The sequence below is a fragment of the Coregonus lavaretus genome (assembly GCF_964263955.1).
Source record: "Coregonus lavaretus genome assembly, chromosome: 34".
Classification (NCBI taxonomy): domain Eukaryota; kingdom Metazoa; phylum Chordata; class Actinopteri; order Salmoniformes; family Salmonidae; genus Coregonus; species Coregonus lavaretus.
This window is the reverse complement of record NC_140021.1, coordinates 3,362,566-3,383,233: the sequence shown is the minus strand read 5'-3', so window position 1 is coordinate 3,383,233 and position 20,668 is coordinate 3,362,566. Positions and strand designations below refer to the sequence as shown.

The window sequence follows — 20,668 nt, the reverse complement described above, 5'->3', positions numbered from 1 at the left end:
ATTCGGTTCTGTTATATAGAACACAGTGATCATTACGTGATCTAGCAGACATTGATTTAGCTTTGATCTAACTTTATTAAACGAGCACCATGACCGTTCGCCTGAGTAGCCTGTTCGCTGCACGTTAAGTAGAGAACATGCCCATGCACAAAACGTGATCCGCACATGCGCAGAAGCTTCTGGAAGCTCCAGATGTTTTAGTGCAGCAGACAAGAAATCCAGAAAAAGTTGGATCTACAGTCACTCCATACATTTTAAAGTTCTATTGGTCTGCCATGATGGTAGAGTGTACTGCTCAAATACAGAACATACATAAAGTGATACTAATTTAGTATCCAATTTTCCAATTTATTTAGGTCTTTGGGGAAAATGTTTGGGACCGACATTTTTAAAATTAATTTAGTTAAGTATTAAGGCGAAATCAAAGGGATAATTTACAATATTTTTTTACATTTACATTTTAGTCATTTAGCAGACGCTCTTATCCAGAGCGACATACAGTTAGTATGCATTTCAAAACTGGTCCCAGAGTAAAGGGATAGTTACAGATTTAGGCAGTGAGGCCTTTTGTCTACTTCCCCAGTCAGATGAACGTGTGGATACCATTTTTATGTCTCTGCGTTCAGTGTGAATGTTGCTAACTAGCGTTAGCAAAATTGCTAACTAGCATTAGCAGAATGACTGGAAGTCTATGGGAACAGCTAGCATCCTGTAGACTTCTAGGCTAGCTTAATTTCCATCCCTGTACATACATACATGCTAACCTCCCCTGTTATTGGTAATGGTGAGAGGTTAGCATGTCTTGTGGGTATGATCTTTGACCCTCTGTAACTTTCTCTCTGACCATTATTCACGATTCATTCAGGATTACCCGTAATCATGGTAGCATCTACATTAATGTAGAAGCGTTTAGAAACATATTATATTCTTATTTACAATAAAAGAGACTGCAAAATGACACAATACATGATTTACCATTCATTTCTATTGGGGCAAAAATTATTCTGAAACACAACCAAAACAAACTGCAAATACATATATCACGTTTGTAGGGTCACAAGCTTGAAGCAGTCATTGCGTGCTAGGAATATGGGACCACTTACTAAACTTTTGACTACCTTATTTATAAGAATCTTTAGAGGTGTCAATAATTTTGACCCCTAACTTTTTGAGGAAAAATATATATCTTTCTCTGTGCAATTGTATTAGTATAAAATAATATAATTTTATTTTATACAGTCAAGGGTGTCAATAATTGTGTGCCCCACTGTACGCATTCAATGCTCTGTGCCACAGATTTAAGAATGGGGGGACATGTTGATGGCAGAGTTTGGGGGCGGCATTAATTTAAACTTGGTACTGTGTGTAATATATACTGTATGTATGTATTCAATGCTCTGTTTCTGTCTGCACAGATTTAAGAAATGGGGGACAGTTTGATGGCAGAGTTTGGCGCCGCAGCTTCCTTTCTGCGTAAGTCAGACAAGGAGCGTATGGAATGCCAGACTAGACCCTTTGACATAAAGAGGGAGTGCTATGTGCCTGACCCTGAGGTTGAGTACGTCAAGGCCACAATCACCAGCAGAGACGGGGCTAAAGTCACCGTTGATACTGAGTTTGGAAAGGTAAATATTTGTACTATTAAAATTCTTCTTACGAGATACACTGCATGACCAAAAGTATGTGGACACCTGCACGTCGAACATCTCATTCCAAAATCATGGGCATTAATATGGAGTTGGTCCCCCCTTTGCTGCTGTAACAGCATCCACTCTTCTGGGAAGTTTTTTCCACTAGCCACAAGAGCTTTAGTGAGGTCGGGCACTGATGTTGGGCGATTAGGCCTGGCTCGCAGTCGGCGTTCCAATTCATCCCAAAGGTGTTCGATGAGGTTGAGGTCAGGGCTCTGTGCAGCCCAGTCAAGTTCTTCCACACAAATCTCGACAAACCATTTCTGTATGGACCTGGCTTTGTGCACGGGGGCATTGTCATGCTGAAACAGGAAAGGGCCTTCCTCAAACTGTTGCCACAAAGTTGGAAGCACAAAATCGCCTAAAATGACAGTGTATGCTGTAGAGTTAAGATTTCCATTCACTAGAACTAAGGGGCGTAGCCCGGACCATGAAAAACAGCCCCAGACCATTATTCCTCCTCCACCAAACTTTACAGTTGGCACTATGCATTCGGGCAGGTAGCGTTCTCCTGGTATCCGCCAAATCCAGAATCGTCAGTCGGACTGCCAGGTGGGGAATCCTGATTCATCACTCCAGAGAACGTGTTTCCACTGCTCCAGAGTCCAATGGCGGCGAGCTTTACACCACTCCAGCTGACGCTTGGCAATGCGCATGGTGATCTTAGGCTTGTGTGCGGCTGCTCGGCCATGGAAACCCATTTCATGAAGCTCCTGACGAACAGTTCTTGTGCTGACGTTGCTTCCAGAGGCAGTTTGGAACTCGTTAGTGAGTGTTGCAACCGAGGACAGATGATTTTTACGAGCTACGTGCTTCAGCACTCGGTGGTCCCGTTCTGTGAGCCTGTGTGGCCTACCACTTCGCGGCTGAGCCGTTGTTGCTCTTAGATGTTTCTACTTCCCAATAACAGCACTTACAGTTGACTGGGGCAGCTCTAGCAGGGCAGAAATGTGACAAACTGACTTGTTGGAAAGGTGGCATCCTATGACGGTGCCACGTTGAAAGTCACTGAGCTCTTCAGTAAGGCCATTCTACTGCCAATGTTTGTCTATGGAGATTGCATGGCTGCGTGCTCAATTTTATTTACCTGTCAGCAACGGGTGTGGCTGAAATAGCCGAATCCACTAATTTGAAGGGGTGTCCACATACTTTTGTATGTATAGTGTATAACAAAGAGCAGAGTCCTGACTTGAGATATTTACCTTTCACGCACATCAGGATGATTTGTGAAAAATCTCAAGTAAGGATTTGTCTCAAAGTAAATACCTCACCAACTTGTAAATGAAACAAAACCATTTTATTTGCTCGTCTTTCAGACTATTACTGTGAAGGAGGACGACGTCCACCCCCAGAACCCGCCAAAGTTCGATAAAATTGAGGACATGGCGATGTTCACCTTCCTGCACGAGCCTGCAGTGCTGTTTAACCTCAAAGAGCGTTACGCAGCCTGGATGATCTACGTAAGTCATGCCTGCTAATATCTCCATTAAATCAAACATTCATTCAAATGAATCAAACTAAATCTGCATCCCCCTCGTCTTCCACAGACCTACTCAGGGCTGTTCTGTGTCACTGTCAACCCCTACAAGTGGCTGCCAGTGTACGATCAGTCTGTTGTCAATGCATACAGAGGCAAGAAGAGGACAGAAGCTCCTCCTCACATCTTCTCCATCTCTGACAATGCCTACCAGTACATGTTGTCAGGTAAAATATCACTTTTCATTTTCATCTACAGAAATCAAATGATATTTGGATAATGACACATTTACTGATACTTCTCTTTCAACAGACAGGGAAAATCAGTCTGTTCTTATCACGTAAGTACATCAACCAAAGGTTATATTGATTTGAGGATATTTAAAATTAAGATACATTCTGAGACACCAACATTTGTATTTCCAATCCCAGTGGAGAATCCGGTGCTGGAAAGACTGTGAACACCAAGAGAGTCATCCAGTACTTCGCCAGTATTGCTGCTGTTAGCGGAAAGAAAAGTGCAGCAGAAGAAAAAAAGGTAAATAGAAAATAGAATGCACTGGTCCTTGACCTTGAGCCTTCTTGGAGGGGCACTTCTAGTGTAAATCTACAGCAGCACCCATCGGGGGGCTTGAACTGCCTAGCTCTCCCTGAAGATTCTGCGGTGAGGTAGTGTCCCCATGACAGCAGGTAGGTAGCTTAGTGGTTAAGAGCGTTGTGCCAGTAACCGAAAGGTCGCTGGTTCTAATCCCCGAGCCGACTAGGTGAAAAATCTGTTGATGTGCCCTTGAGCAAGGTACTTAACCCTAATTGCTCATGTAAGTCGCTCTGGATAAGAGCGTCTGCTAAATGACTAAAATGTAAATGAGTGACAGAACACAGCCAATCACGGCGCAACTAGGGAAAATGACCAACGCCTACACTCTGTGCTTGGGCTGGCTGCCCCTCCACCACAGAAAGCACTGAGCTAGGCTAAAACATTTTGGACCTGTCTTACTGTTTGTATGCGGCTTTATTAACTCAAGGATTGTTTTTATTGATTTTTTTTTTTACATTGTTTGCAAACTGATATGTAACATGAATTCATGCCAAAATAACATGCAAAATGGGCAAATAAATAAATAAATTAGCTAAACATGTAGGGCTCAAAATAGGTGGGTCTCTGCCCCACATGCCCTGAATGATGGGTCGTCACTGCTAGTTAGTCTGTTGTATGTCATTATTTTACCCACTGGCAACGGCCCACTGCCAATGGCCCACTGGCACATGCAGGTGATGCAAACAACATGACTTTTCCAGGATTTTCATTGCTGACCAAAATGTAGGTATAACTGGGCAAATAACTCACTAACTAGCAATGTGGCTTTGATTTTTTTTTGTTTTTTACGCATCTCGCGACTGCATGATTGAAAGACCGCTCGTGCCTGTCAATGCAGGCCTACAGTATTTATACTTCGATGTGCTCTGCAGAGATTGGGAGAACAACGTGCAATCCGGAGGACACTGATCCAATTCTGATCGGAGCCTAATTGTTTGATATTGTGATTTGTTTCGTGATTTTTTTTACTTGTCCATTTGGACAATTTAAATCTATATTCTTCTTGTCCAACAATTATTATTTTTTTTACTTGCCCCGGGAGAGTGGACAAGCGTTAATGTCGAGCCCTGTGTTCATCATTATCGATCCTAAATTAAACATTCTTCATGGCTGGATGAGCATTTGTTGACAAAATCAAATTGTATTTATAGAGTATTGGTGTTCATTGCTGCATTTTGACACTGTATGGATGTTGGTTTCTAGGGGACCCTGGAGGATCAAATCATCCAGGCCAATCCTGCCCTGGAGGCTTTTGGTAATGCCAAAACCATCAGGAATGACAACTCCTCCCGATTCGTAAGTTTGGTCTTTGTTCGCAGTCAAATACCATTCAAATCTTATCATAAATGTTCATCTTATTTGTTACCTTCTCGATTTGAATTTCATTAGGATAAGAATTTTATTAAGATCCCCATTAGTGGATGTCATGACGTCAGCTAATCTTCCTCAGGTCCATCAGCAAATCTTCCCTTTTGGGACTGTATGTGTGCAACAGACCTGGGTTTAAATAGTATTTGTTTTATTTCAAATACTTTCAGTGTTTGGTTGAGCCTACAAGATAGGTGGGATTTAAACTTCCATTAGACCGTTCAAGCACACCTAAGGTATTCAAAAAGAAAACAAATACTACTTGAACCCAGATCTGGTGTGCTCATTCATTTCTGCTTTGACAATAACTTACAGGGTAAATTCATCCGAATTCATTTTGGAGTCAGTGGGAAGCTTTCGTCTGCTGACATTGAGACTTGTGAGTACAATACAACATTTTCTCAGGCTTGAACAGATCTCTTTGACAGAAAACACATTAATACCAAAAGCACTTTTCCATACTGATCAGATCTTCTGGAGAAGTCACGTGTAACTTTCCAGCTCAAGGCTGAGAGAGACTATCACATCTTCTACCAGATCCTGTCCCAAAAGAAACCAGAACTGCTGGGTGAGTATTAAATCATCAAACTGTGTACTGAGCGGGGTTGAGGTCTAAATCTGAATTCAACTGAGAATTTCGGATGAATTCCAATTCAATTCTTATGGTGCAGCCAGCGCAGGAAGTGTGCTACCCCCCCATTCCCCACCGTAAAACTCACAACACAATGTATCGTGATTTATGCTGTAACATTTCCTTTGTCCATGAGAAAGTTGCAATGATTTAAATACCATTTCAGCACACAACATAAACATTTGATGCACGAAAAACTATCTCCAGCTGCAGTTTTTCTAAACTTGATTAGGACTAATTTGTCATCCTGTCTATGTATAATATTACTGTTGTTTTGTTATTTTTGTACAATGCCAATTTTCCTAATAGTATATTATGTTATGGCTTATACCAAAGCCTGAACACAAATTAAACTGTGCTGTTCAATTCATTTCAGAGATGCTACTCATCACCAGCAATCCCTATGACTACGCCTTCATCTCCCAAGGAGAGATTGCTGTAACTTCCATTAATGATTCAGATGAGCTAATGGCTACTGATGTGAGTAAAATATGTTCATATACACTGAGTGTCAAATCATTAGGAACACCTTCCTGATATTGAGTTGTATCCCCTTTTGCCTTCAGAACAGCCTCAATTCGTTAAAGGATGGACTCGACAAGGTGTCTTTAAGCATTCCACAGGGATGCTGGCTCATGTTGAATCCAATGCTTCTGACAGTTGTGTCAATTTGGCTGGATGTCCTTTTGGTGGTGGACTATTCTTGATACACACTGAAAACAGCTGAGCGTGAAAAACCCAGCAGCAATTGAAGTTCTTGACACACTCAAATCGGTGTGCCTGGCACCTACTACCATACCCCGTTCAAAGGCACTTAAATAATTTGTCTTGCCCATTCACCCTCATACACGATCCATGTCTCAATTGTATCAAGGCTTAAAAATCCTTCTTTAACCGGTCTCTTCCCCTTCATCGACACTGCTTGAAGGTGACATTAATAAGGGATGATAGCTTTCACTGAACTCATCTGGTCAGTCTATTTCATAGAAAGAGCAGGTATTCCTAATGTTTTGTACACTCAGTGTATATGCGATAATATTCCACTTGTATCCGATTCTTTCTCCAATTCAAAACAATGACCTTTATTTCGGAACTAGGATGCATTTGATGTGCTGGGCTTCTCCCAAGAGGAGAAGAATGGCATTTATAAGCTGACTGGTGCCATCATGCACTATGGCAACATGAAGTTCAAGAACAAGCAGAGGGAGGAGCAAGCAGAGGCAGACGGCACTGAGGGTGAGCACTTAGCATTTAAAACCTCTCACTTTAAAATACAGTAATCTCTGAAAAATCTGACGGTCACAATGCCTCCTCCAACCATAAAACTTTGCCTTTCCAGATATTGACAAAGCCGCATATCTGATGTGCCTGAACTCTGCTGACCTGGTCAAGGGGCTGTGTCACCCAAGGGTCAAAGTAGGAAATGAGTGGGTCACCAAAGGTCAGAGTGTCGACCAGGTGAGTCTCAAAAAAGTTGGACATTTCCAGGAGATAATAATCTTGAGCATAAAACTTCTGTTTAGAGTTGCTAGTATCTTCATGCCTGTGATTCCCCATTGAGCATGCTTTTTAGTCCAGGATATTGCCTGATCTGTGTCTGGGAAACTGTCCCTATGTTGAGTCTATGTTTTGGTAAATTATTTTCTCAATATTTTGTAGGTGTACTACTCCATTGGTGCACTGTCAAAGAAAATTTATGAGAACATGTTCCTCTGGATGGTGATAAGAATCAACCTTTCGCTGGACACAAAGAACGCTCGCCAGCACTTCATTGGTGTGCTGGACATTGCTGGCTTTGAGATCTTTGATGTGAGTGTTTGATGTAAATTTGATAAAAAGGCCATATCATAAAACGATTAATCTAAAACATTACAGCTGACAAAATAATGTAACTGTGAACTTCTTTTTCAGTTCAACACCTTTGAGCAGCTGTGCATCAACTTCACTAATGAGAAGCTGCAGCAGTTCTTCAACCACCACATGTTTGTGCTGGAGCAGGAGGAGTACAAGAAAGAGGGTATCGTCTGGGAGTTCATTGACTTCGGCATGGACTTGGCTGCCTGCATTGACCTCATTGAAAGGGTTGGTGTCTTCAGTTTCACAGTAGTTTAATTTATATGATTGAATCTTTGAGATTTCAAACATTACAAGGGCAATCTTCCTAAATGTGCAACAACAAATTATTCTGATATTTATTCACTATGCTTTTCCCTTAGTATTAATTTATTTTCATTCATTTTCCCTTTTAGCCCATGGGTATCATGTCCATCCTTGAAGAGGAGTGCATGTTCCCCAAGGCCAGTGATTCTACATTCAAAGCTAAGCTGTATGACACCCATCTGGGCAAAAATGCATGCTTCCAGAAGCCTAGGATTATTAAGGGTAGACCAGAGGCCCATTTCTCCCTGGTTCACTATGCTGGCACTGTTGATTACAACATTGGTAACTGGCTGGTGAAGAACAAGGACCCGCTGAATGAGACTGTGGTCGGACTGTTCCAGAAGTCAGGTCTTAAGTTCCTGGCCAACCTCTTTGTGGGCTATGCTGGTGCAGAAGGAGGTACTATGTGTTTCTATCTGCAAAGACTCAAAAAACACTAAAATAAATACAAAAGTACATGACAGTAGTAATAATAGTATATTTGAATTATTTCATTATCTTACAGCTGCTGAAGAAAAAGCAGCTGGAGGAAAGAAGAAGAAAGGTTCTTCCTTCCAGACGGTGTCTGCTTTGCACAGGGTAAATCTGACTTCAAATCAATATACTTCTGATGTTTTCAAACGGCAGAAAATAACAAATGTATTATATTTGCGCTACATTTGAAATGCCAGTATGTTGTGGATTGGCATGTTAGCATTAAATGCCGTTGTGACTCGTGAGGTACTGGGAGAGTCATTCATTGATGGAAAATTCTACATTTGTCATACTCACAGGAGAACTTGGGTAAACTCATGACCAACTTGAGGTCTACTCACCCCCACTTTGTGCGTTGCCTCATCCCCAACGAGACCAAGACTCCTGGGGCCATGGAAAATCCTCTGGTCATGCACCAGCTGCGCTGTAACGGTGTGCTGGAAGGCATCAGGATCTGCAGGAAGGGCTTCCCCAACAGGATCCTGTATGCTGACTTCAAACAAAGGTTAAAATTATTATGCATTTCCTTTCCAAAATAAATTCAATAAATTCAGGTGTTTCATTTTTGAAGATAATTGATTTCTGATTTAAATTCAGATACCGCATCCTCAATCCAAATGCTATCCCTGAGGGTCAGTTCATGGACAACATGAAGGCAGCAGAAAAACTGCTGGGCTCTCTGGACATTGACCACACCCAGTACAGATTAGGACACACTAAGGTAAGTTCTCTAAATAGATGAAAAGCAATAAGACTTGTTGGACCAGCAGCAATTACGGGGTCCAAGCAGTACATTACTACTACACCACCATCAGGTTAACCTGAGCAATGCCTCTTGAAATAACTGCTGATATACCACTGAGCATGATTACTACATATCATCTGTCTCTAGGGGAAATGGATCAAGTCAAGAGATACAAATATATACTTGGTGTAGCGTCACCATGAAGTAGATCCAGATCTGGATCTACATGTAAGATATTAAAAGCATTGTGCACATACTGTTTGAGATAGACCTTGCCAAATGTTTTAACTCTTGGTCAACATGCTGGGTCTGAAGTTGTCAAATCAATTTCTCATTCCAGGGCCACCTTGTGGTCTATTTGTGCCTTTTTCGCACAGAGGCAAGAAATCAACAATCTAAACATGACTATAAACATGGGGGATAAGATAACACATTCAAGTTATTTATAGTCAACTGGCAGAAAAATACAATCCTACCGAAGATGATCCAACCACCACATTATGGCCTTCGTGTATCATTAGGTGTTCTTCAAGGCTGGTCTCCTGGGTACCCTTGAGGAGATGAGAGATGACCGTCTCGCTCTTATCATCACTGGCCTCCAGGCCCGATCACGTGGTCTACTTGCCAGAATTGAGTTCCAGAAAATTGTTGAACGCAGGTTGGAATAAGACTAGATAAAACTTTTGCAGACAATATGGTGGAGGTGGAAAAGGTATAACAAGAAAATTGTATTCAATGTCACAGGGATGCCTTGCTTGTGATCCAATGGAACATTCGTGCCTTCATGGGTGTCAAGAATTGGCCCTGGATGAAGATGTACTTCAAGATCAAACCTCTGTTGAAGACAGCAGAGACTGAGAAGGAGATGGCCAACATGAAGGAAGAATTCCTGAAGCTTAAAGAGGCTTATGCTAAATCTGAAGCCCGTAGAAAGGAGCTAGAAGAGAAGATGGTCTCCCTTATCCAAGAGAAGAATGACTTGCAGCTCGCTGTCCAAACTGTGAGTAACTTTAACTACACTACAGTTACTTTAATGCACTCACATCCTTTTTCAAAATGTCCTTAGCTAACTAGAGAAATTGAAAAACAGAGAGAGAAGAGATATGATTTGCTAAATAGGTATGTACAATCAGTGGAGCATTTGTAGTGTCCAAATATTTTGCCACCAAACAAACTTCTGAGCTTTGGAGAATTCTATATACTTACAATATATTGACACATTGACAGTCAGAAGACACTATTGGTGATGCTGAAGAGAGATGCGAGGGTCTGATCAAGAGCAAAATCCAGCTTGAGGCCAAAGCCAAAGAGCTGACAGAAAGACTGGAGGACGAGGAGGAGATGAATTCAGAGCTGACTGCTAAGAAGAGGAAGCTGGAAGATGAGTGCTCAGAACTCAAGAAGGACATTGATGATCTGGAGCTCACTCTGGCTAAAGTGGAGAAGGAGAAGCATGCCACAGAGAACAAGGTAAACGTTTTTCTTCATTCTTGTATTGTTAAAACTCCAATTGATTGGTCTGGATGAAAGCGTAATGACATTGTCCTGTTTCCTGTAGGTTAAAAACCTGACTGAGGAGATGGCGGCTCTGGACGAAATCATTGCCAAGCTGACCAAGGAGAAGAAGGCTCTGCAGGAGGCTCATCAGCAAACGCTGGATGACCTTCAGAGTGAGGAGGATAAGGTCAACACGCTGACCAAGGCCAAAGTGAAACTGGAACAGCAAGTTGATGATGTGAGTACCAAACAGGAAAACATAAAAATTACAACAAAATAAGTAATATCCTAAAATAGGCTACAGTACAATATTGTTTAATATATCCTTTATCAGCTTGAAGGGTCTCTGGAGCAAGAGAAGAAGGTGAGGATGGACCTTGAGAGAGCCAAGAGAAAGCTGGAAGGAGACTTGAAGTTGACCCAGGAGAGCCTAATGGACCTGGAGAACGACAAGCAGCAGATGGAGGAAAGAATGAAGAAGTAAGATCACAGATCAAAAAAATGCTTATAGAGTATTATTCAGTAGAAAACGCTTGCTAAAAATGTATGTTCTTCTCAATAGGAAGGACTTTGAGATGAGCCAACTCAACAGCAAGATTGAGGATGAGCAGGCCTTGGGTGCCCAGCTTCAGAAAAAACTCAAGGAACTGCAGGTATTTCAATAGCATTGTTGAAAAGGGAATATTTCTGTTACACTTGGAGAGGTGTAAAGTAATGAATTACTACTCTCGTTAATGTAATTGAGTAGCTTTCAAAGTCAGTAATTTTATTCTAGTTGAGTAAATGTTGTGTAACAGTACTTCAACTTGAGTAGGATATTTCAGTAATCCTTACACCCCTGACTTTAATTGCTTTGAATGTTTCATTTATTTTCAAATGTTAATAGTATATATTTGACAAATCCTTAGTACTTTTACATACAGATTTGCCTTGTCGCAACTCATAAAATAAATTAACTTAGATCCTACTGTACATTCATTTCCTCTAGTACTTTTTCAATTTAATACATGGAAAACATTCAGATAACCTTAGCAAAATTAGGTAATTATCAAGCTCAATGTTTCTATATTAAAAGTATCTCAATTACTTTTACACAGAGTACTTTTTAAATTATCTACTGTTTACTTTTACTTAGTAGTTTTATTTTTACACCAGTAAGTTTACTTCTACTTGATATTTCAGTACTCTTTCCACCATTGTACACTTGTTCTGTTCTTACCAGAAAATCTGAATTCCCTCCATTTCAGGCCCGCATTGAGGAGCTGGAGGAAGAGCTGGAGGCTGAGAGAGCTGCCCGTGCCAAGGTGGAGAAACAGAGGGCAGACTTGGCCAGAGAGCTGGAGGAGATCAGTGAGCGGCTGGAGGAGGCAGGTGGAGCCACTGCTGCCCAGATTGAGATGAACAAGAAGAGGGAGGCTGAGTTCCAGAAGGTGCGCAGAGATCTTGAAGAGGCTACTCTGCAGCACGAGGCTACAGCTGCCTCTCTGAGGAAGAAAAATGCTGACAGTGTGGCTGACCTAGGAGAGCAGATTGACAACCTTCAGAGAGTGAAGCAGAAGCTGGAGAAGGAGAAGAGTGAGCTCAGGCTGGAGCTGGATGATGTGGTCTCCAACATGGAGCAGATTGTCAAGTCCAAAGTATGTGGTATCATTGAGCAATCATAACATGTGTTATCTCTACATGCTTTTCAAAGATGGAATCTAGTGATGGTGTTCCGTCATTCAAAAAACAAATCTGTTTTTAGACAAACTTGGAGAAAATGTGCCGCACTCTAGAGGACCAGATGAGTGAATACAGGACGAAAGCTGAGGAAGGACAGCGATCCATCAATGATTTCACCATGCAGAAAGCAAAGCTTCAAACTGAGAATGGTATATTAACTAAAAACCTGGACATTCACATGAATAGCCACAATGAATAACCACAATAAATAATATAATTTAAATTAATTTGAATTGTATTAAAACAGGTGAACTTGCCAGACAGCTGGAGGAGAAGGACTCTTTGGTCTCCCAACTGACCAGAGGTAAGCAGTCCAACGTTCAGCAGATTGAAGACCTCAAGAGACAACTGGAGGAGGAAGTCAAGGTATTTATACAAAAAAATGCACTGTGTCCATAATCAACTTTATTTATCCTCTGGCATAATTACAGATAATCTTTTTAATGTCCTTACCAGGCAAAGAACGCACTTGCCCATGCGGTGCAGTCTGCTCGCCATGACTCCGACCTGCTCCGGGAGCAGTATGAGGAGGAGCAGGAGGCCAAGGCTGAGCTGCAGCGTGGCATGTCCAAGGCCAACGCTGAGGTGGCTCAGTGGAGAACCAAGTATGAAACTGATGCCATCCAGAAGACTGAGGAGCTTGAAGACGCAAAGTAAGGATGTTTTCTTCCTTTTAAGGCTATTCAACCTTGGCTGAATTAGTGACACACAAAAGTACATGATGAATGATACATGGATTACCTGATTTACAGTTCATTCGGAAAGTATTCAGACCCCTTGACTTTTTCCACATTTTGATACGTTACAGCCTTATTCTAAAATGGATTAAATTGGGTTTTTTTCTCCTCATCAATCTACACACAATACCCCATAATTCCAAAGCAAAAACAGGATTTTTAAATGCACTGTACAATCATTAAATATCAGACAGAAAAAAGGCAGCTGTTCTTAAATGTGTTTCTCATCTATGTCAATCTAGGAAGAAGCTGGCTCAGCGTCTGCAGGATGCAGAGGAAGCTGTGGAAGCTGTTAACGCTAAATGCTCCTCCCTGGAAAAGACTAAACACCGACTCCAGAATGAGATTGAAGATCTCATGGTGGATGTGGAGAGATCCAATGCAGCTGCTGCCGCTCTGGACAAAAAGCAAAGGAACTTCGACAAGGTAATAAATAAATTGTATTCACAAGTCCTATTAACCTTCATTATAGTACATGATAGGGGCATCAGGTAGCCCAGTGGTTAGAGAAGCGGGCCAGCAACCTCAGACGGGAAAACCTTGTGTAGAGTGAGCCGGCAACCGGAGGGTTGCTGACATCCTCCTACCATCACCTGCAGTTGTGCCCTTGAGCAAGGGAGCTGCACAGCGGCTGACACTTTGCTTTCAGCCCGTATGTCTCGGGGGCTTGGGTTGTGAGCATCCTTCTTCTGTAAGCTAATGGACAATAAAGTACATCTTATCCTAATCATATACTGTATTGAAACCACTTACGTTTCCAGGTCCTGGCTGAGTGGAAGCAGAAGTTTGAGGAGGCCCAGACTGAGCTGGAGAGCTCCCAGAAAGAGGCCAGATCTCTCAGCACTGAGCTCTTCAAACTCAAGAATTCTTATGAGGAATCTCTGGATCATCTGGAGTCCATGAAAAGGGAGAACAAGAACCTCCAAGGTCAGAGCATATGCATTATTGGACTATAGAACTTAGTCCAGGGGTTCCCTATGGCACGCCGGCATAGGAGGCGCCCACGTTTCGTGGGGGAACACGGGACCTTCCTTGAGTTGAGGGGCACAATTCACGATTGTTATACTGATCTAAAACGACGCATACATCCGCGATGCTTTATGCTAAAAAAACAAGCAGTAAACTGCCAAAATGAAGACGCAACTGATGCACATGGGAATGTATTTGGTTTGGCTCTATGACATTCAGAAGCTGAGTTAAGGCCTTCTAAAGTCGAGGGGTCAAATAAATTGGACTTTGCTTGGGAAGTCATCTTATACAATGTGTGACTGTAGCTATCAATTGATCTATTCACTTTCTGTTAAAGGGAAAATTTATAATTAAAATGAGTTCACGTAAATGATCATAATACAACATATTTGGTAGCAGAATAACATTGGGGAAATGTATTTTCCTTATCCATTCTTCTTCTTCTTCTTCTTGATATCACTAAATAGCATGACTTAGTCAATTAAAGATTGATATGTTATAGAAAAAGGTGGGGGGGTGGAAATACAATAAAAATAGAGATAAATAAATATTCTGATGTACAATAAAATAATTCCACAGAGGAAATTTCTGACCTGACTGAGCAACTTGGTGAAGGAGGAAAGAGCATCCATGAGCTGGAGAAGATCCGTAAACAGCTGGAGCAGGAGAAGGCTGAGATACAGTCTGCTCTAGAGGAAGCTGAGGTGAGAATAGAAAACATTTACTGATAGTGAAAGTACCAGAATTTAATTAGAAGATTTTACAAAGTATGGGTGGCTTTGTTTTCATAGGGCTCCCTAGAACATGAAGAGGGTAAGATCCTGAGAGCACAGCTGGAGTTCAACCAGGTCAAAGCTGATATTGAACGGAAACTGGTGGAGAAGGATGAGGAGATGGAGATGAATAAGAGGAACCAGCAGAGAGTGGTGGATACCCTGCAAAGCTCCCTGGAGTCAGAGACTCGTAGCAGGAACGAAGCTCTCAGGCTGAAGAAGAAGATGGAGGGAGATCTCAATGAGATGGAGATCCAGCTCAGCCAGGCCAACAGGCAGGCAGCAGAGGCCCAGAAGCAACTTAAGGGTCTCCATTCCCATCTGAAGGTAATACTTCCACACCATTGAATTAAAAACATTGCTTGTGCCATCACAAAAAGCCAAACCACACTGTAAAACAATGAAAGAAATATAGTAAAATCAATTCTCTCTACAGGATTCTCAACTGCAGCTGGATGATGCTCTTCGTGGCAGTGATGACCTGAAGGAGAACATTGCCATTGTGGAGAGACGCAACAACCTGATGCAGGCTGAACTGGATGAGCTGAGAGCCATGGTGGAGCAGACTGAGAGAGGCCGCAAACTGGCTGAGCAGGAACTGCTGGATGTTAGTGAGAGAGTTCAGCTGCTGCACTCACAGGTAAGACGGTAATAAATAACAATTAGTGTTCTACTTTAATGTCTGCTACTTGAGATTTGTTGAGGTTATATTAAAAGCAATTTGTCATATACATGTGTAGAACACCAGCCTGTTGAGCCAGAAGAAGAAGCTGGAGGGTGACACATCCCAGCTTCAGAATGAAGTGGAGGAGGCTGTGCAGGAGTGCAGAAACGCTGAGGAAAAGGCCAAGAAGGCCATTACTGATGCTGCCATGATGGCAGAGGAGCTGAAGAAGGAGCAGGACACCAGTGCTCACCTGGAGCGCATGAAGAAGAACATGGAGCAGACCATCAAGGACCTGCAGCACCGCCTGGATGAAGCTGAACAAATCGCCATGAAAGGTGGCAAGAAGCAGATCCAGAAGCTGGAGTCCAGAGTAAGGCCCAGCTACATTATCTTCTATTCATTCTAAATCATTTTTCATATTTCTAGTCATATTTCTAGCTTTAATATTAAAAGCAGTGGTAACTAACAACGTAATTGGAAATAATGTGTTAACATCCATCATGTCTTTCTAGGTGAGGGAGCTAGAGAGTGAAGTGGAAATGGAGCAAAGGAGGAGCGGTGATTCTGTGAAAGGAGTCCGTAAATATGAGCGACGCATCAAGGAGCTCACCTACCAGGTACATCATATATTTTCATTTAACAGTGCACTATTAACATGCTAAGAATCAAATGTAAGATGCACAAATGACAATTTTTTCCTTTCTTTTTGGGTACAGACTGAGGAAGACCGTAAGAATTTGTCCCGTCTTCAGGACCTGGTGGACAAACTGCAGCTGAAGGTCAAATCCTACAAGAGAACTTCAGAGGAGGCTGTAAGTAGAAAACATTCCATCATCCAACTGATGCATCTGTAATTCTCAAATTGTTGTGTTTGCTAAAAACTGAAATCATACTTAAAACATTATTCACAGGAGGAACAAGCCAATTCTAATTTGGGCAAGTTACGCAAGATTCAGCATGAACTGGATGAAGCAGAGGAGAGGGCTGATATTGCTGAGTCGCAGGTCAACAAGATGAGAGCCAAGAGTCGTGATTCCGGCTCCAAGGTCAGTAAAGTTACTTTTTCAAGAGTCCAAAAGGATAATTTTCAGACTTCCCATGTACTGTAGTGTTCCCATGTAGATGGCAAAAAACTCAACATGGAATAGCTTAAAGGCATATTACATGAAATAGCATAATATAATAATAATAATAATAATAATAATAATAATAATAATAATAATTAATAAATAATATTCATATTATCGTTATCTCTATTCCTTTTGTTGTTGTTGAGGAGTTCCCCTTTAATTTCATTTAACCCTAGAATTGTTTTAGATTACTCCTTGAATTTGTGCCGCAAACAGGTTTTAACAATTTTCTGCAATACATCCTGTAGTTGAAGAGCAAAAATTAGGGCCCTATAAAAACCAGGAAGCGGAGAGCGTGGACGGAATCCAGACATTAAAACAGAATTCAACAATGCATTGAACTTAGTAGGAAATAAACTAAATGTATTTTCCCAAGATGATCATAATACATTAACAAAATGCATCAGTGATTCGTATTCCCTTAATCTTTCTGTTGAGGTAACGCAGGAACGCCCCTGTCTTTGTGTGCGCGTTTGTCTACCATTTTGTGTAGCCGTTAGCGATGATGCTAATGATGATAACCGTCTTCCGGTAGATGGAAAGGCGTTCACAAAAACCTTCTAAATTAAACGTTAACTACAAAGTATGCCTACCTGGTATCATGATATCATGATTATTTGCATCAATCCAGTGGCGATTTGTTTAGCAAACTCTGCAATTATATGTGTGCTACAGAAACACCGCTAGTCTCTTGCCGGTGCCCAGTTGAACACGCAAAAATGTATTCGATTTTTCCCAGACCTCATAAGTGGTCTCCTGATGTGGTTAAAGCATTGTTGTGGACTTAAAACATCCAATTGAGATGTTTCTCTATAACAAATTTGTAATTTTGAGAGCAAAAACCTGAAAGAACAGGGGGAAAAACAGAAACCAGGAAAGACAAAATGGGAAAAACATAATTTGGGAAAAAACTGAATTAGGCAAAAAATATAACAGATTGTATAATTTTTTTGTGTCCATTGAATTCTTTAAATTGGACATTGTTGCTCCAATAAATGTTTTGTAAACCCTTGAGTGTATTACACAGTAACGTGAATCAGGTACTTGTTTAATATCTGTATAGGGACAGCATGATGTTCATAGTGTATTCCATACCAGCAGGGGTTGCGTTAATGCAGAATTCTGCAATTTTCCACACAGAAAAATAGGCTAAAACGCATAACAAATATCTTGGCTGCATTTTGTAAACGCAGATCTATAATGCTTCTTTATTGTCATTTCTGCTCGGCTTCTGACTAATGTTGTGCTTCAGTTGCACTTCTCCACTCAGATGAGAAATCTTTGCTCTTGTCATCAGACCAATCAATTTCCTGTATTCACTTCCAGGGCATTTTATCAGCAGACAGCACTCTGACTGATGTGTAGCTGCTTTTCTCTGTGTACTTTACTCTCATAAAATGTAAGATTAACTTCAAGCAAAACATTAGGAAATATAGTTGGCTACATTCTTTCAATGATAAACATGAGAAATATGATGGCCATGCATCGTTTTAGCAAAAAAAAATACCTTGCTTTTTCAGTGAAAGCTAATGTACTTGTTTAGCTGCTGCCCAAAATAGCATTGCACTTCTGTTGTCATCTGATGAAAATGAAGCTATTTTCTGTTGAATGTGTAGCACTAATGTATTTTGTGTGAAGGAAAACTATAGTTGCATGCCCCTGATCATTCTACTGAAGAAGAAAAAAACCTGTGCACTTCCAATATAAAATGCAAAACTAAATGGTTTAAAAAATATTTTTTGATGGTCTGCGTTTTGAAAATGCAGATTTCTAAAAGCTGACACAAACCCTTCACCATAATATACATACTGTACATACCTGTTTAAGTTTCCCACCATATCATTTTAAGGACACAGTAAAGGGCAGTATAAGATGTTTTCCAGTACACAGTAAACATTTTCTCATGATGAATCCATCTTCTCTGTCACAGAAAGGAAAGGATGAGGAGTGAGGTCAAGAGTTGTGATGCCCGCTCCCAGGTCAGTTCTTCTAATCAAATTCATTATATTGGTTATAATTTGCAAATTCCCTCATGTCAACTATGTCAACAGCTTCTACCTCAATAGCTTTGTAAGTATTTGATGTCAAACAGCTATACTATCATTCATATTATATATTTTTATATTCACTGAGTGTATAAAACATTAGGAACACCTGCACTTTCCATGACATAGACGAACCAGGTGAAAGCATGATCCCTTATCCATGTCACTTATTAAATCCACTTCATTCAGTGTAGATGAAGGGGAGGAGACAGGTTAAAGAAGGTTTTTTAAGCCTTGAGACAATTGAGACATGGATTGTGTATGTGTGCCATTCAGAGGGTGAATGGACAAGACACAAGATTGAAGTGCCTTTGAACGGGGTATGGTAGTAGGTGCCAGGCGCACCAGTTTGAGTTTGTCAAGAACTGCAACACTGCTGGGTTTTTTACGCTCAACCGTTTCCTGTGTGTATCAAGAATGGTCCACCACCCAAAGGACATCCAGCCAACTTGTCACAACTGTGGGAAGCATTGGAGTCAACATGGTCCAGCATCCTTGTGGAACGCTTTCAACACCTTGTAGAGTCCGTGCACCTCCTATTGATCATGTTCTGAGAGCAAAAGGGGGTGCACCTCAATATTAGGAAGTGTTCCTAATGTTTTATACACTACAGTACAAGACAGAATCAAATATGAATTGGATTATTGTTCACTTGTAACTATTTTTTTAAACATTATTTCAAAAGTATAATGGTTATTTCTTGTAAGAGTTGGTTGTAAGATTTAAACATAATGACTCCTTTAAATGAAGAACAGTATTTTAATAATAACGTTTTCAGAAGTTAATGTTCTCAACCTTTATCTATCTTCTTTGTCACAGAAAGGACATGATGAAGAGTGAAGCTCTCGGATGGACCTTTCTGAACATCTCCTGACTGTAGTGATTTAGTTTTCTATATTCTCCATGTAACATGAGCAGAATAAAGAATGAAGTCAAGTTAAAATAGCCCCTCTGTGTTTTGCTTGTAACATGTTACCTGCTGTATGCCAAAGTTTTTCCATGTCTGGTATAGACATCTATCTGGGTTGGTGTTGATTCCATTACGAACATAAATTCCATTACGAACAGGACATTTAGATAATATTGTTCAGATATGTTCCATAATCTAATTTGGTTATTTACCTCAAATTGACTTCTAATCACATGGCCCAGTGGCATGCTGGACAGAAACTGACTTACCCACTAGCACTTGCATTATATCAAAATTGTTTATCTATTGACATACCTACTGAAAGGGATCTTTCATAATTTCAGTGCTGTGATTATTAGCTTTCCTTAAGGACATAATTGGCAGTTAAGAATAGAATCACTTTATTTTCCCTGAAGGAACTTCAGTTGTTGCACGTCAGATAAGATCTAAAAATACAGTAAACATCTAACAGACGTCGGTAACAGCCATACATATGCCGGTACAAAACTGTTAGTGGCTCTCTTGGTTTTGAGAGGCAAAGACCTGAGTTTGCGCACTTATGGCAGTACTGCATATACATTTTAGTAATTTAGCAGACGCTCTTATCCAGAGCGACTTACATGAGCAATTAGGGTTAAGTGCCTTGCTCAAGGGCACATCGACAGATTTTTCACCTAATCGGCTCGGGGATTAGAACCAGCGACTTTTCGGTTACTGGCACAACACTCTTAACCACTAAGCTACCTGCATATTGATTATTCAGTGGATGTTGTTCGATCCAAAGCAGTTTCCACTCTTTGTATATGTCTTGGAGAGCCTTTACCCCCTACAATCTTTCCCCTGACCTGCACAACTCTCTGTAGGTTATTCTGACTTGCCCATATGAGCGAGCCAAACCAGACAACTACACTCACCTCCATATGTATTGGGACAGTGAAGCTAAAATAAAAAATATACTCATGAGATAAGATTTGCTTTATTGCCCATGAATTTACAGAGAATGGAAATGTGTCTTTATGCTCATAACAATGACTTCTTGCATACTAAACGGAGTCATGTAGGACACTGATGATTG

The 20,668-nt window shown here is 40.9% G+C and overlaps 1 protein-coding gene across 6 annotated transcripts; it reads left to right on the top strand.

Annotated features, from left to right (window-relative positions):
* Positions 1-1,424: 1,424 nt before the first annotated feature.
* LOC311109071 (myosin-7-like) lies at positions 1,425-19,523 on the top strand (the record flags this gene model as incomplete). Of its 6 annotated transcripts, none has more annotated exons than XM_084151870.1 (37): positions 1,425-1,625; positions 3,008-3,151; positions 3,239-3,395; positions 3,481-3,508; positions 3,600-3,705; positions 4,969-5,061; positions 5,449-5,512; positions 5,603-5,701; positions 6,141-6,244; positions 6,862-7,000; positions 7,104-7,222; positions 7,424-7,573; positions 7,676-7,846; positions 8,014-8,311; positions 8,430-8,503; positions 8,698-8,903; positions 8,996-9,119; positions 9,665-9,801; positions 9,888-10,143; positions 10,371-10,613; positions 10,702-10,878; positions 10,975-11,120; positions 11,203-11,293; positions 11,888-12,277; positions 12,385-12,511; positions 12,610-12,728; positions 12,819-13,015; positions 13,342-13,525; positions 13,861-14,026; positions 14,648-14,772; positions 14,860-15,168; positions 15,278-15,481; positions 15,582-15,878; positions 16,021-16,125; positions 16,225-16,320; positions 16,420-16,554; positions 19,503-19,523. In XM_084151870.1, the coding sequence occupies 37 exons, from the start codon at positions 1,425-1,427 to the stop codon at positions 19,521-19,523; spliced, it is 5,802 nt and encodes a 1,933-aa protein (XP_084007996.1). The 6 variants fall into 6 exon arrangements, with proteins under 6 accessions (XP_084007996.1, XP_084007997.1, XP_084007993.1 ...); XM_084151871.1 differs by having other exon boundaries at positions 8,014-8,323; positions 8,448-8,503; XM_084151867.1 differs by having other exon boundaries at positions 8,014-8,323.
* Between the last annotated feature and the right edge of the window lie 1,145 nt (positions 19,524-20,668).